At 33.1% G+C, this 16,523-nt stretch overlaps 1 protein-coding gene across 4 annotated transcripts in view; it reads right to left on the reverse strand.

Moving 5' to 3' along the window:
• The window catches only part of KIFAP3 (kinesin associated protein 3), a 163,948-nt gene that overhangs the window by 14,654 nt on the left and 132,771 nt on the right, over positions 1 to 16,523 (reverse strand). For all 4 annotated transcript variants that reach the window (XM_059412420.1, XM_059412424.1, XM_059412423.1 and 1 more), the window contains exon 19: positions 15,791 to 15,890. In XM_059412420.1, coding sequence (XP_059268403.1) covers positions 15,791 to 15,890 — 100 coding nt within the window. The remainder of the gene's footprint in view (positions 1 to 15,790; positions 15,891 to 16,523) is intronic.

The raw sequence follows: 16,523 nt of genomic DNA on the forward strand, positions 1-16,523 counted from the left end.
GACACTGATGTATTTATAAAGAGGCATTGTCTCTATTACAAAGACACTGATGTATTTATAAAGAGGCATTGTCTCTATTACAAAGACACATCAAGTTGCTGTCTGGACCAACCTTTCCAAAGTGCCTACTGTTCTAATGAAGTGATTAAATTCTAGGGAATTACCACACCATTCAAGTATAATGTGTTATTAAAGAGCCTATATAACTCAAAAGGTTTATTTCAGTAATGATGTGGTTCTTTGTCAAGTATTGCTCTGCTTATCTTTTTTTTTTTTTTTTTTTTTAAGATTTTGTTTATTTATTTGACAGAGAGAAATCACAAGTAGAGGCCCGATGCAGGACTCGAGATCATGACCTGAGCCGAAGCCAGCGGCTTAACCCACTGAGCCACCCAGGCGCCCTGCTCTGCTTATCTTAAAATGCAAAAAAAATCTGAATCTGTCCCTCTATTTGCTTTGTTATCTAAGAAAATTCATCATGACATCTTTAAAAATTTTTAACTTTATTTTTTCCAGCTTTGAGATATAACTGACATATAACATAATCAGATTATCTAATTTTTTTTCTTAAAAAAAATACTAAAGGTGTATAATCCTTTGTAATGGAAGTAAGTTAGGAAATGGCAATGCTCCAAACAGCATATTCTTACAACCTGTTTGCTAAGATATGGTGGCATCCTTTTCTTTTTTTCTTTTTTTTTTTTTTTTAAAGATTTTATTTATTTATTTGACAGAGAGAGATCACAAGTAGGCAGAGAGATAGAGAGAGGAGGAAGCAGGCTCCCCGCTGAGCAGAGAGCCCGATACGGGACTCGATCCCAGGACCCTGAGATCATGACCTGAGCCGAAGGCAGCGGCTTAACCCACTGAGCCACCCAGGCGCCCCCTAAAGATTAATTCTGTGTCCTCTACAGATTAAGGACAATTCAGAAGTGTACAGTGCATTTGTTTATTCATTAAATCATTTATTAATGATTAAATTTAGTAATCATCTTAATCAATTAAATTTATTAATTATTCATTTATTTAATCAAGGAGTAGGAATAACATAAAATGTATTAGATTTAGTATTAATTCCTTAATTTCCTTTCTAAGCCAGCTAACACAGTACCCTTAAATGTTTTCAAAGAAAGCTGATACAGAGAATAATAAGTAGGATATTGTAAGTCATTTCAAAAAATTATGTTTAAACCCTGAACTATAAGCTTCTCAAAGGGAAAGTGATCATTTGTCACTGATTCTATATCCCTAGAGCCCATTCAAGTGCTTGTCAATTAACAAGGTTACTGAGTAAAGGAAAATATAAGTGTGAAAACATTTAATGAACGCCCTTACCTAGAACATATCTTTATTTTATACTCTATAAAGTCAATTTCATTTGTCATTACTCTATAATTTCATTAAATTTCTTTAAGTAAAAGTTAAAGGTATCTTTCAGAAATAACAAAATAACCTCCAAGGGCATAAATGCTATACTCCTGATTTACTGATTACCAATAGGTCATCGTTACTTAAGACCCAGCAAAAGGAAAGTAATATTAAAGAAATCCCCTTTTACTCATTTTAAGTATGACATAGAATTTGTTTCTAATAGAACATAAGCTATTTGGTAATGAAAACTAATGTAAAACTTGTAATATCCCTTTTGGCAATAAAATTTTTTTATGGTAGAGAATGCTTACATTCAGTATAGATGAGTATTTCTTAGTAGATTAAAATAGATATGTAGTACTATAAGGCATGGATACGAAGAATTCCTTAATTCAATCCTAACTACAAAGGCAAGCATCTTTATTTGTATAAAATACTGCAATTCAAAAGACAGCTTTTATCTTATATGGGTCGTTCAAAATTTTCTCATATAGCACAGGTTCCTATCCCAAATTTTATAATACAAGCAGATTTTATATATATATATATATATATATATATATATATATATATATATATTATATATATATATAAATTACATATATAATAAATACTCTGCATTGTACATTTGAAAGATTACTGAAATGGTAAAAATTAAATATAAAATTAAGACACTGTAACAAAAAAGCTAACACTGAAAATAAAATACAGCATGGGAAATGGAGTAAGACATGTATGTGTTTAAGTAATGGCTCTGACTCATTTATTAAACAAATAAGTACCAAGAACCAGATTCTGCCAGGCACTATAGATATAACTTTGAATAAGAAAGTCTAAGTTCTGGGTCTTCTGGAGACTACATTCTTGTGGAAAGAGGTAGATAAACAAGTGAGCCACAAAACAGATGATTCGCGTGCTACAACAGTGACTAGAGGATGGGGGAGAAAGAGCAGCTTTGATAGTTTCGTCAGAAAAAGACTCTGAGGAAGTAGTAGTTGAGGAAAAGGGAGGAACCAAGAAAGGCTTCAAGGTCTATGGCTTGACCTACATTCACTGAGATGGGAGATTAGGGGAGGACCTATTTGTACGTAAGAAATCAAAGTTACAGTTGATTTTATGAAACATTCAACTGAATGTGTTAAATAGTGACAGGAATGGTTGGTGCTCAGAGAAGAGGTCTCAGATGAAAACACAAGCTTATAGTTAGTATCTAAGGCCACAGAATCTAGATGAAAACCTTTTGGTAGTGGGTGTCATATAGAACAAAGCCAAAGTCCTGAAGTAAGCATTGTTTAAAGGTGAAAAGGAGGAGGAATATCCAGCACAGGACACTGGAAAGAAATGGAGAAGGGCTCAGTGGATAATCAGAAAAATGGGGTATCTTGAGAGATGAAAGAAGACAGATTTAAAAAGCAGGGCCTTGACATCTGTGCGAAACACTGCTGAGTTAAAGATGAGAAGGGCCCACTGGACCTGGCAATATGAAGATTACTGATTATTTCAACTAGACTGGCGAACCGAAGGGTAGATGGGAGTCTTTTGAGGAATATTACATGAAAGCAGTGAGAAATGAGTAGTAGATAAAACGTGATGTGGAGCCGAAGAGCATTTAACTGGGGGGTTCCAGATGACGATCATGAGCCGGCAGAACTGACCCTGCAGAGGGAAAGAAGGGGGCACAGACGAAGTCCTCGAGAAGGCGAGAAGAGATGGAATTCAGAGCAAAACGAACTGACTGGACTTTAGTTTTCTTAAGAACAATGTCTTCTTCCCTGTGAAGATTAAATTAGATAAGGAATGTAATAAACAGCAATCCACATACTGCCTGGCACTCACCAACTGTATTTCAGTAACTACCATCACTACTAATCAACATATCTGATTGTAGACAGATGTGAAATCATTTTAGAGAATAACTTTTCAAATAATACAATTTGAATAAGGATTGAGTCTCTATGGTATTGAAGCCTGTGTTGTTTTTATTCCTTTCCAGTAGTTTAAAACTGGATTGGACTGTTCATGTTCCAGAAACAAACTTTTTTTGAGCAGCTTCACTTAGTTAAGATTTTCTTTTTTAAAGAACAACAAAAACTTCAAAAAAATTAATGCTTGCTTTGCAGAAATTTTCTGTGGACTTTCAAATATAGAATTTTGGGAGGGGAATGGACTAATGGTCTGATGCAGATTTAAAGTGGCAGAAAAACAAAGAAACAGACTATAGAACAGCCTTCCCTACCAGATACAGAGGCTAAAATTTTATTTCAGCCTCAATCATTTTTTTTTACTTGCAAATGATGATGTGGTTTAAGTGCACAGACAGGCTTATTGGAAAACACAATAATTCCAAGAGAACAAACTAAAATCTTAAAGTTCAATATTTCTACACTATGTCTAACATCGGCTGGAAAGGCCCAAGGCCTTTAAAATCTTCCAGCCATTGCCCTCCTACCTCCTCCTCTCTTCTGGGGAAACTCACAACTGGCACTCTTCCCAAAGCAGGGCCTCCCTCTGTTTTATCAGATGCAACTTGACTGCCTCCAATTCAGAAATATTCTGAGTTTCAGTAATTTTCATGATTGTTTTTATGACAGTGATCTAAATCAATGAATGGGTACTATGCACTATTGATTTATCCCAACATTTTTACTTTTATGAGAGTAGAAATGCCTTACTTTGTGGAAACAGATGGCTATTGACAGTACTGTGACTTCAATGGTGAGAAACTAAAGGCAGCTTGCTTTCTTTTATATATAATTTATTCTATAATATATCCTATTTATATATTTAAATATGATCTATATAATCATAAAATATTAAGAGAGCATATTTATCAATAGTTATAACTTAAAATGGCCTCTAAGCGTGAATTTCTTGAGAGGGAAGTTAAATTTCTGTTACCCACTACAAAACAAGACAGAAGAAAAGATTAAAGGTGTGAGTGAAATAAGTTAACAACATATAGTAACTGAGTCAAATAATGCCTCAACTGAGATTTCACTGTAGCCAAAAGAGAAAGTAAAAAAAAATAATAAGATTTTAATGTACTTCAGTATGCAGATATATATATTTAATAATGTATTAAATTCAGCTTGCTTATTGTGATTTTGAATTTCCATTGGTTTATTCAAGAGATTTATAATATTACTAAGTATGACCCATTTGATTAAGATAGTTCAGTGGATTCTTATAAAAATATTTTTACTTTAAGAACAGCTCTAATAATAAATTCCACTAAATACTATAGAATCTTCTCTACAATCAAAAGTGAAAAATAATGTTCTGACTTATTAAATAAATTCATTAGGTACAAATTTATGTTGAAATGGAACATACAACATAATCAAAGTAGTAACAAATCAGCTTATTTTATGTGAAGAGAAAGGAAGGCTTGGTCTTTCCAAAGCATTGAAGGGGACCCGGTTTGAATCTCAATGGTGGTGTACATGCACATGCACCCACCTCTTCACTCCTCCTCCTCAACACACACACCTTTCTCCCTTCAGTTTATTAACATTCTAAATCTTTCTCCCAGGTTTGGCTCTGCAACCCCTTACTTGATAAAGTAGGTCACTTAAAAGAAAGCCCAATAAAATGAATTACAAAGACAACAAGATTAAATTGATTGCACTGTTTTCATACATTGTAGCTAAAATTTTGCAAATATGCAGTTGGCTGTGGTTTGGCATTTAACAGCATTCGATCAGTGAGGAGGAGGAAATTTTATTCTCATTAACTGTTGCAGATTTACTGCAGTGAAAAGGGCTATGTAACCCGAGATGTGACAGTACAGAAAGATCAAAGCCATGCACTGGAAACTAAATAAACCCTCTGGCTACTTCCTGCAAGGAAAATTCACTCTGGCAATGTAAAACAGAGCCCAGTTAAAAACTACTCTCCGTTTTATGAGCTGTCACAGCAGCTCAAGTGGTTTGGACCGGCTGAGTTTAGAACATTATATTTCCTTGTTTTTGTCTTAGATACTTCTGTAAGCAGTTTTATAGATTTTTTTTTAACACAATAACCAAAAAAATTTTTTAAAAAGGAATTCTTTTGGTTGAAACTGAGAAGGTAACCACTAAACTTATTAAAGCAGGCAGGTCTTCATTTGTACATTCTTTTCTCATTTACTACAGTTTAATATTTTGCTCTTAGATTTATTTGGCAATTATACATATACTTTAATAATTCATCTGCAATCTATACAATTCCTATTCAAAATAAGTGCAAATCAGTTTACAGAACCCATATGGCTCATATATGCAGGGTAAGCTATTTGTAATAGCACATCTGGAAGGACTACGGGCAGTATGGGGAATATGGGAATTAATTAATATTATATTTAAAAACCTATAGGGTCTAGACTGCATGTTCTTTAAAACAAATAAGAAAAAAATATTTGGTTTAACATTTCTAATATAAGGAATTTTTAACAACTGTTCACAAATACTTAAATCACATTGTTAAATCAATCAAATCACAGATAAACTACAATAAGTCAACTTTAGATTAGAAAATATCTCTGAGTTTAGGAGTAAGCTCACTATCACTGAATCCAGATTTACAGGAAATAAGAGATGACATACTGTGTTTTCCTCTTATTTTTTTGGAGAGGGTGGTAGTGTTTATCAAATTGCTTATAATTTTGTTGTTTTGATTAGAATGTCATTAAGCAAGCCTTTATAATGGTAATTACATCCCATTCCTTTAAAAAAAAACTTTTTTTTTTTTTTTTTAAACTAAGAGCATGTCACAAAAGCAGTTGTATCTGCTGATGAACTTTGGACTTTCTTTCCACTTAAATTTACAACTAATTTTTATATAACTCTAGAGTCAACAAAAATGTGATTAATACATATAAAAATGTATAAACTTTAACACTAGATAATCACTCTTAAAAGGTGGTGATATAATTAACTTCCCAGTCATGACTGCATTAACTCCCATGTCATTTCTTCTAGTACAAAGCTACACCATAATTGATGTGTTAACATTTTTATAGGATGTAGTCATAGTCATATTACTTTTCTTTAATTTATAGACTCAGTTATGCTGAATTTCATCTAAATAAAAGTCCTAATAAAGTGACAATAAATTTGGGTGTCTTTGGGAGCATCTTTTTGTACTTTATATATAGCTAACAAGTATGCCTCTAAAACTGCTCTGCAACAGACTGAAAATTACCAGAAACTTAACGAGGGTAGTTTTGTTGCCAACTTCTCTTGCTTCTAAATTTCCAAAGGAAAGTAAATCACTTAAAATATTTTTCCAAGTCAGGAGTATAATTTCTCTAGGATAAAACATCTTCCCAAGTTTCCAGGATTCTAAGCCTCGAATTTTGGCTAGTATTACAGTAACGTTTACAATTTGCTAATGCTGATGTGTGATAATCTAATAAAATCTGGCCTTAAAAGTTATGGGCCCAATTTACTAATAAAACCTAATTCAATTCTCCTTGGGAAATGCAAATCATTAGTGTCCAAGTAGCAGAACCAAATTTCCTTGCCTTTGTTAAAGGCTAGAAAGAAACTGTCTCTATAAAATGTCTAAATAAGTAAGACAAGTAAAACTAGTATCTGAGAATTCGTGTTTAGGCATAAAACAACAGCATCATGTATCTAAACATTTACATTGGTTAATTGGCTAAATAAATGATTTGCATGAGATATTAGCCTTCATAGACTGAGATTATTTTACTCATTTCATCCTCCTTTTTTATAGGACTAGATTATTCTGTGGAGAACCTAATGAACTAAGTACCTAAGACAATTTAATAGTAGTGAATTAATCAGTTAATGTGTTAATACATTTTTAACAACTTGCCTCCGAGCAATCTGAAGCACCGATTTGTAATAAACAATGTCATATGAATTGAAGTAGGTAAACAATGTCATGCTGCATAACAAAGACTACATATCTTACTCTGCATTTTTGTAACATTTACTCTAAGATACGCTAAAGCACAGTTCACTGTCAGACTAATAAATCTGCTTGACTTTTGGAGGTCATAATGGTGTAAGAGTAAAGGCTTCCTTATTAGCTATCTGGTTTTGGACTAGTTTCTTAAAAATCTCTAAGTCTTCCTTTCTACGTTTGTTAAAATAGGGATGATACTACTCTTCCCCTCACACACTATTGACAATTAAATGAAATACACGAGGATATAAATGCTAACCAAATGCAAGTTATTAGTCTTTGCATACTTTGACTTAGACCAAAAAAAAGCAAAACAAAAACAAAAACAAAAATCCTTAAACATCTTATTTCTTGAAACTTAGAAGGTTCCTCCTATGACATTCCATCTTCTGAAGTAAAAAACAACTGGCAGAATTGCTATGAGAGTATTTAGAAAGAAAAATGCAATTTAATGCAAGAATTGTTATAGCAAGAGTCTCACAGTGTAAAAATAACTTTCTTGCATTGGTTTAATTTTCTCATCAGAACTGTGTTAGTCTCCTGTTTTCACCATACCACAAGTTTAAAAGTAAAATTTCATTACCTTAGATAAAATTTTACCTGTCACATGGTATTATTTCTTACAAGTGGTTCTATTGATTTTAAAAATTTTTACCATATATATTTTTTAAGATTTTATTTATTTATTTGACAGACAGAGATCACAAGTAGGCAGAGAGGCAGGCAGAGAGAGGGGAGGGGGGAAGCGGGCTCCCCGCTGAGCAGAGAGCCCGATGAGGGGCTCTATCCCAGGACCCTGGGATCATGACCTTAGCCGAAGGCAGAGGCTTTAACCCACTGAGCCACCCAGGCACCCCTCACCATGTATTTCTGATTTGTTAATATTGATGAAGGGAGGTAGAATTTAGAATTAGTATTATTATATTATAATTATAGCACTGATTACTAGGCTTGAAATACATGTTTACATATATTAAGAACAAAGCTATTTGGATAACAATACAATTATAATAAAAATTTGCACAGATTTGGGTATTTTTAGACCAAATCATATATCCTGAAACAGAGCAACTTTTCAAAGTAAATAGAATATTGTTGGTTACCCAATTCCATCAGCTTCTATATAGAAGTTCTACTCTAAGTGTTTTGTTTTTTTTTTTTTTTAAGATTTTATTTATTTATCAGAGAGAGAGAGGGCGAGAGCAAGCACAGGCAGACAGAATGGCAGGCAGAGGCAGAGGGAGAAGCAGGCTCCCTGCCAAGCAAGGAGCCCGATGCGGGACTCGATCCCAGGACGCTGGGATCATGACCTGAGCCGAAGGCAGCTGCTTAACCAACTGAGCCACCCAGGCGTCCCTACTCTAAGTGTTTTAATCATGACTTCACAAAATTGCATTTAAACTAAGAAGTAACTCTTGCAAATAACCCAAACTAGATACAGCCAAGAATAAATATTAGGGACCTATGCAAATGTGTATGCCAAGAACAGAGAGTCAATAAGATATACAATTGTGTCTTGCATATACAAAGCAGCCAGTAAGTTTTTGTCTTTTAATATTATACATTCTTTAGTAATAGGCTTATCTTAAAATGAAAATATGTTTACATATTAAGATTAAACCAATGAATCTCTTGTCATAATGTTTTAATACATGCAAATGAATATAAATGGAATGACCAAATACTCCAAACAGACTGCCGACTTTCATTACTAGAAATCAGAGATGTGGCAGTGCTATATTCGCTTTGTGCTATTAAAACATTATGGGTGAATAACATTTTTTAAAAGAATTTTCAAAAAGGAAAAAACAAGTTAAAAGATCTCTGTGATCAGTTCTTTAAAAAGTGGAGAGTGTAATGTAAAGTGATTACCTATTGTTAAATATATTTTAACCTATTTTGGCCTACATATTTATGTTCTTAAATCAGAACACTGGTGTAATATAATCTGAATAAAATCATGTGGCACAAAAGCAGGTGCTAAAAATAACATTTACTCCACAATTAGATAAGGGTACACTACATTTACTAGACTCAGTGACATACACTTTGACATATGATCACTTATTTTTTAATAGTTTACCTATCTAATAACTTCATAAGTATAAGCCATTAGAAATGAAATTACAGAGCTATAGGAAGGGAACAAGGTAAGGATCTTTCTATTACCAAATACATTCCATAAAGATTTTACCCATTTAAATTCCCACAGAGGTATATCAGAGTACTTCTTTGCTCGTAGGGTAGGTATTAGTATTAAAGAAATTTTGGCAATTGATAGGTGAAAATGGAATCTGGCTGCTTTATTTTGCAATCACCATGTCTGAAAAAATCACTAAAGCTGGGAGTTTGTTAAAAAGGCTTCTCATGAATGTTCTCCTCTTGGAAAAATCAATAAGCAAATAAATAAATAAAAAGCTATGATAATTTTTTTAAAGATCTTATTTATTTATTTGACATAGAGAGAGAGATGGCAAGTAGGCAGAGAGGCAGGCAGAGAGAGAGGGGGAAGCAGGCTCCCTGCTGAGCAGAGAGCCCGATGCAGGGCTTGATCCCAGGACCCTGAGATTATGACCTGAGCCAAAAGCAGAGGATTAACCCACTGAGCCACCAGGTACCCCTATAATAATTTTTGATAAAAATTCAATAGCACACTAAATACAGTAGTATTTTAGTGAATGATTATCTGTAAAGGATTTCATAAGTAATACCATACCAATTCATACCAATTCATTAGTTCCTAAAATGCTGCTGAACAAATGGCTGGCCTCAATGTCATTCAAAGGAACTATTTCTAGGAAGTTCTTTTCATTTTCTTTTGATCCTTCCATATAATTTCTATACTACTTACTCAGTAATGAAGGTCACTAAAACTTTATTAGAATAGAAGAGTATGGGTTATCAATTAAAATTGATACAGAACTTATCAAAGAGGGGATTTTATAGGCATATGTACATTTCTCTCAATATAAAAGAACTTTTTTTTTTTAAAGATTTTATTTATTTATTTGTCAGAAAGAGAGAGAGAGAAAGCACTCAAGCAGGTAGAGAGGCAGGCAGAGGCAGAGAGAGGCAGGCTCCCTGCTGAGCAAGGAGCCCAATGCGGGACTCGATCCCAGGACCCTGGGATCATGACCTGAGCTGAAGGCAGCGGCTTAACCCACTGAGCCACCCAGGTGTCCCATAAAAGAACTTCTTGACTTGCCAAATTAAGGGTTGTAAGTAAGACAATAATTTGATTTCTTCTTTGAATAACTGCTTTGAAATAGTCTCATAATAAACAGTTCTAAGAATAATATGTAGTTCTGTAAACATTACACAATGGCATCTAGACAGAGTATGTAATTTTGGGGTTACTTTTTTCAAATGAAAAAACTGACTAAATAGCTGAATATAACTAAAGTGGCCTGAAAGCTAAAGAAATAAGTCTAATTTTGACATGTAGAATCCTTGTCTCAGGAAAAATTACACATTTTAAAATTTGGATAAAAGATTTTCTCTATATATTAATTTGTTAGTTCTACTCAGGATGATTTTAAAAAGTGTTACTACCATTTCAACTGTGACTTAAATGTTTGAAAAAATAAATTAGAAAGAATGGACTAAAATGTGTGTATATATAATATATAATGTATACAATGGACAGAATAGTTAATGTCAAAGTATTCTCAGGAAAGGAAAGAAAGAGAAAAGCTATCTAAAACACAGAAAATGAAAGTGTAAGAATCAGATGGCTCAGATAATGCAAACATCTATTTCATCTTTGACTCCAGTGAAATGGTCAGTAAATGACATCACTGTGCCAATCACAAAGAAGAACTCCAGGCCCTCTGAAAAATATTTTTCAAAGCCCCAAGGAAACCTAAGCAGTCTCTGCAATTTTTTTCCCAGTTTATGAAAATTGGATTCCTATAAAAGAAAAATGGACCATTTTTACTGCAACAAAAACTGATTTGTAAAAGCTGGAAGCAGTTTAAAAATACTCAACATGAGGTTCTTGTTAGTCTTGAAAAGTAAGAGTTATAATAAAAAAACGGTTCAAAAATATGGTGCAGATATATTGTATATAAGAGGAAAATAAGCGAGTCCTACTCCTATTATTTTTAATTAGCTTTAATAGCAAGTTCCACTTTACTTTCTAACACCAATTCAGATTTTTTCGGGGGAGTGTTGTTGGGGAGGAGATTTACATCTAACCCTTTGGGATTGGCAACTCTATAGCTAATGCCTTGGAGCCCTAATGTATTTTGCATCACCTCTAAATGTCGGGAAATTCTGGCGCCAAGAGGTTCAAACCGATAGTGACACATGTCTAAAACCCAGCTTTTGCTGTCCAACTGCCAGTATCTATTTTATCAAACATCCAGTCTCCCCTGCAGAATAGGATAGATGAGTTTAACAATTTTCACTGTTTCCAATTAAACTGCCTTGGTTTATTGCAAAAGTGTAGGCATTCAGATTAAGAAGGATCCCCTGACTTAGATTTTTAAGAAAAAAATACCTATTTAAGCGGTTTAAATAATTCTCTAAATTTGGCTTAGTGTCCTATTACTAAACTTTGTCATTTTAGGAATAAAGTGAAGAATTTTTCTTTGACCAATTAAAAAAACCTCTCTTATCATACAAATTAGAAATTTATTTTTTACTTTTCAGGAATGTGGGATCATCTACTTTACATGAATCCACTGGAACTAATATGTTAAAAAACTACAAGGACAGAGAAGCCATGAATACTAGCTGGAGAGCACGCCACTTGGCACTGTCATATCATTTCACATTCTCGAATCATTAAAAACAATGGTAAAGATAAAAATTCACATTTATACATTAACTTTTAAAACATTCTTTAACTTGACAGTGCTTCTTTATCAAAGACATATGATAAAGTTAAGAGGCAAAATTTTTTAAGTTATCTGGACAATTTCCCTGATTTAAAGGAAAAAACCCCTCAAAATAGGTAACGTTTCCACTTTTTACAAGTATTTAAAGAACAGTGTTTTCAATATTCAGAATTCAATCAAGACATTATACTTAGAAATTTCATAGTTAACTCCAATTTTTCATGCTGCCCATGAAGTCTGCATATTCTCATCTTTCCAAAGGAGATGAAGAACAAGAGTCCAATACCCTCTGTTCACATTTCTCAAAAAATACTCATTTTGTTTAAAATATTCCTATTTTGTTAAAGCAAACAGTTTCAAAAGTAGTATTTTAAGGCAATGTTATTTGGTCTAATTGGCTTTAAATTTACCTACTGGATATCAGAAGCTAAAAGGTAGCCATTAGTTTAAAATTTCACATCTGGGACAGTATGCAGCAAAAATGATCATGCTAAGTATGTGAATAATTATGTAGCAATTTAAAATACTTAAATCTTTGCAGAATTAAAAAGTAAGCCAGAGTTTAGATCCATGGTTTGTTACTATCAAAGAAGAGCATAGAAATCCTATTAAAAGAGAATCCTAACTAACCAAAAATGACTGAATAAAAGAAAGAGTAAATGATTCCAGAGTAGGTCAATAAAACAAAATGTAGCAAAAAGCAACCATGAGTATTTGGCTATACTGTATACTTTCTCTGTATCTCTGCTGATACAATTTACAGTCCCTTGTTATTTGATCTATTACTTACAAAAAACTGAGGAAATTCATTGTAAATTATTTCTTCTGGAAATAAAAAGAGAAAATGATACAGTTATGTGATTTAAGGCCTGAAAAATTACAAAAGACAAGAGATGAAAGACATAACTTTCTCAGGGGAAGTTTTTTTTTTTTTTTACAGGTCAACAATTCTCAAATCAAAATGATTATAATAAGTAAGTATTTCACTCCTTTGATTTGAAAAAATAGTCTACAGTATGTTTTGTGGCTAATCCTTTAAGCCAAACATTACTGTGATGTATCTTTTACGATGTAAAAGAAGCTACTGAAATACTTTTTTTCCTTGCGAAGCAACTGAAAGAGGCTTTCCCAAAGTCTTTTTTTAAAAAAAGTTATTAAAAACAATCTGAGGATTTTGAAGGGGCGAGGAGGTGGGAGATTGGGGAACCAGGTGGTGGGTATTATAGAGGGCACGGATTGCATGGAACACTGGGTGTGGTGCAAAAATAACAAATACTGTTATGCTGAAAATAAATAAAAAATAAATTAAAAAAAAAGTTATTAACAGAACTGGGGAATAAAATCCTGAAACCTTTGGACACAATATATAATTTACATTTTACTGTGTACCTGTATTTCTTTTCTTTTTTTTTTTAAGATTTTATTTATTTATTTGACAGACAGAGATCACAAGTAGGCAGAGAGGCAGGGAGAGAGAGAGAGAGAGAGAGAGAGAGAGGGAAGCAGGCTTCCTGCGGAGCAGGGAGCCCGATGCGGGGCTCGATCCCAGGACCCTGAGATCATGACCCGAGCCGAAGGCAGCAGCCCAAACCACTGAGCCACCCAGGCGCCCCAATGTACCTGTATTTCTTAAAACACTTTTATTGTTTTATAAAATGACCATTTTTGAAAACCAGAAATGAGGTTTTGCTGATTGAGCTCCTAAGTCCACTGCTTGAATATTCAATTTTAATGAAAGTTTCAGGTTCTTAATCATGTAATTATATTAAAAAAATGAAGGCAAGTCTTTCTGAAATTAGTAATGCATGATTAGTATTAGTCTGCTTTCTTTAAATTGGCAAGATCTGCAGGAGATACCAAAATAATGTTTTTGTTCACAGTGAAACATAAATGGCACAATAATTGATCTCGTAATGCTATCAGCAAAAATTTCAATATAAATAATTAGGATTATACACCCAAATCATTTCTTCCTTTTCCAATTATGTTTCAGAAAACACTTACAGTGAATTGTCACATGATGGAGTATAGTAGTTACAATGATTAAACAGAGCCTCTATTTAAATAATTATAGCTAATACAGACAGAAACATCAGAAGCAATCAAAAGCCATATGCTTTCTGATATTTAACCATGTTTAACTTTTATGTCCTGAGGCAAGGAGTTTCTTACCATGACAATCCAGTACACCAATGAAACTATTTCCGAAGTGTTATTATTTATTTAAAGTCCAATAAAGAATCCTGAGTCCACTAAAGAATATGGAACTATATATGATGTTATACTGCATTTCGTGTACTACTCCTACGTTTTCAACATGCTTTTAAACTTTGGGTCACAACCATCAATGAACTCTGAAATTGGTAGGCTGCAATCTGTATTTCAAAGATGAAACAGAATAGGATAAAACAATATATATTTGTGCATTACAGGTAATAAGAATAATTACCATTTAACAAATTTTTTGTTTTACTTATATGTATAGATATGTATATATATAGACAAATATATAAACATATATATAGCATATCTTTGTGCTTGCACTAGGTTGCAATATGAAATGTATTGCTTTATGTGAGCTGTGATAAAAAAAAAAAAAAGACCGAAACACTTAAAAGTCAACTACTGTATGCTATGTTTCCTTCCAAGTTAGGCATCATTTTATATTAGAAAGAACCTAAACTTTGGGGACATACAGACCGGAGTTCAAACTTTCTTCTCTCCCACCCTATTCATGTGATTTGGTTATTTAAATTTAAATTGTTAGAGACTTGAGTTCTTCATTTGTAAAATGGCTGCAATAATACTTGCTTTAAAACACTGCTGTGCAGGTGGCAATAAATGAAGAATATTCATAAAACAGACTACGCATGACAGATGATCAATTTTGTTTACATTAATTATTGGATTAAAATGGCTTATTATAAGTGATCATTAAGAATTATAACATATTGGTCATAATTTTTTTTAAAGAAAAAAAAGAGTCTGAAGGGCAACTAGTCTCCACCCATTCACTGAACCAGTGTAATGCGAAATTTCAACAGTCAGACTACATCGAAAATATTACACCCCTAAGAGTGATATGAAGAGGAAAATATTGTGCACACTTTCTGCTAAAATTTGAAAAATCTATGACACCAGTAACAGAGTGAGTATCTGCTGGGAGAAACGTCACTGTAATTGTAGAATGAGGCTGGCATACCATGTTTTTTTTTTTTTTTTTTCTTTTAAATATTTTATTTGAATCCCATGCAGGGAAGAATAGTCTTCAATTGAATCAAAGTGTCAACTTTTAAAAACAGTGATGTCTGAGTAATTATTAAAATACATGTATTGTGTTCTTATATTTTCCTGGCTTTGGAAAGCACTTAGGAAACAATGTGAGTTCATTAATTTGGCAATGAACTGTCTATTTCAATGGACAGCCTGTATTTTCCAAAGTGATGAAGCATTTTTTTTTTTCAGATCTGCAATCTTCATTTTTTAAATATAAAAAATGCGACTCTATAAGTTAATTTGATATCAAACAAGCATGTTCTTGAAAATATTGAGGTTTTTTTTTCCTCTTTAATTAAAACAGAGAAATGGGGGAGTGAAGAGAATTCTAATTTTTCAAAAAACAAGGGAAACACCATATATTAGATTTTTCTTGAAAGACTATTTACCTGCCAGGAAATGAATGCTGCCCAACTACATCTCCATTTTGAAGGTGATAATCATTGAAGAAGTCTGGACTTATGGCTCCTTCAGAGGCAATTAATCCATCTAGAAAGAAGGAAAATTGGTAACTAGTGAAACTTATTGGTAGGGAATAAAAAGGAAATAATGCTAAGAAGTAACACAACAGAAAATAATCTGTATATTTAATCTGGAAAGAGAAATGTTAGCACGACATGCTACTCTCTCTGGGACCAAGATAAGACAATACATACTTAAGCCTTCACAACAACGCAGCAAAACAACTGAACACTTATTGAGCACCTACTATGTGGTAGCACTACACTAGCACGGAGATAAATAAGACAATCTCTGCCTCCAAGGGACTTATGGTCTTGTATAAAAACAGAGAAAAAATAAGGGGTGAGGTGAAGTAGTATGTGATAGTAAGGATGGTCCCCGCTAAGAAACCAGGATGAACAAAGACAACGAGACAGTAAACAACATGGTGTGAGTAATTTCACACCCAGACTGCTTCATTTGTGTAGAATAATTAAGAAATTAGGTATTTCAAGTGAGTTAATTTCTAAGTAAGCACTGCTCGACACTTTCAGTGCCAGCCTTAAAATACACACGCAAACTTGGGTTAGAAATGTTTGGAAGTGTATTTTATATTCTCTGTGTTTTTAAAAAGTATAATGAACATAATATATTACTCCTTGATGATTTAATCTTCATGAT

Source organism: Mustela nigripes, chromosome 10, assembly GCF_022355385.1.
Source record: "Mustela nigripes isolate SB6536 chromosome 10, MUSNIG.SB6536, whole genome shotgun sequence".
NCBI lineage: Eukaryota > Metazoa > Chordata > Mammalia > Carnivora > Mustelidae > Mustela > Mustela nigripes.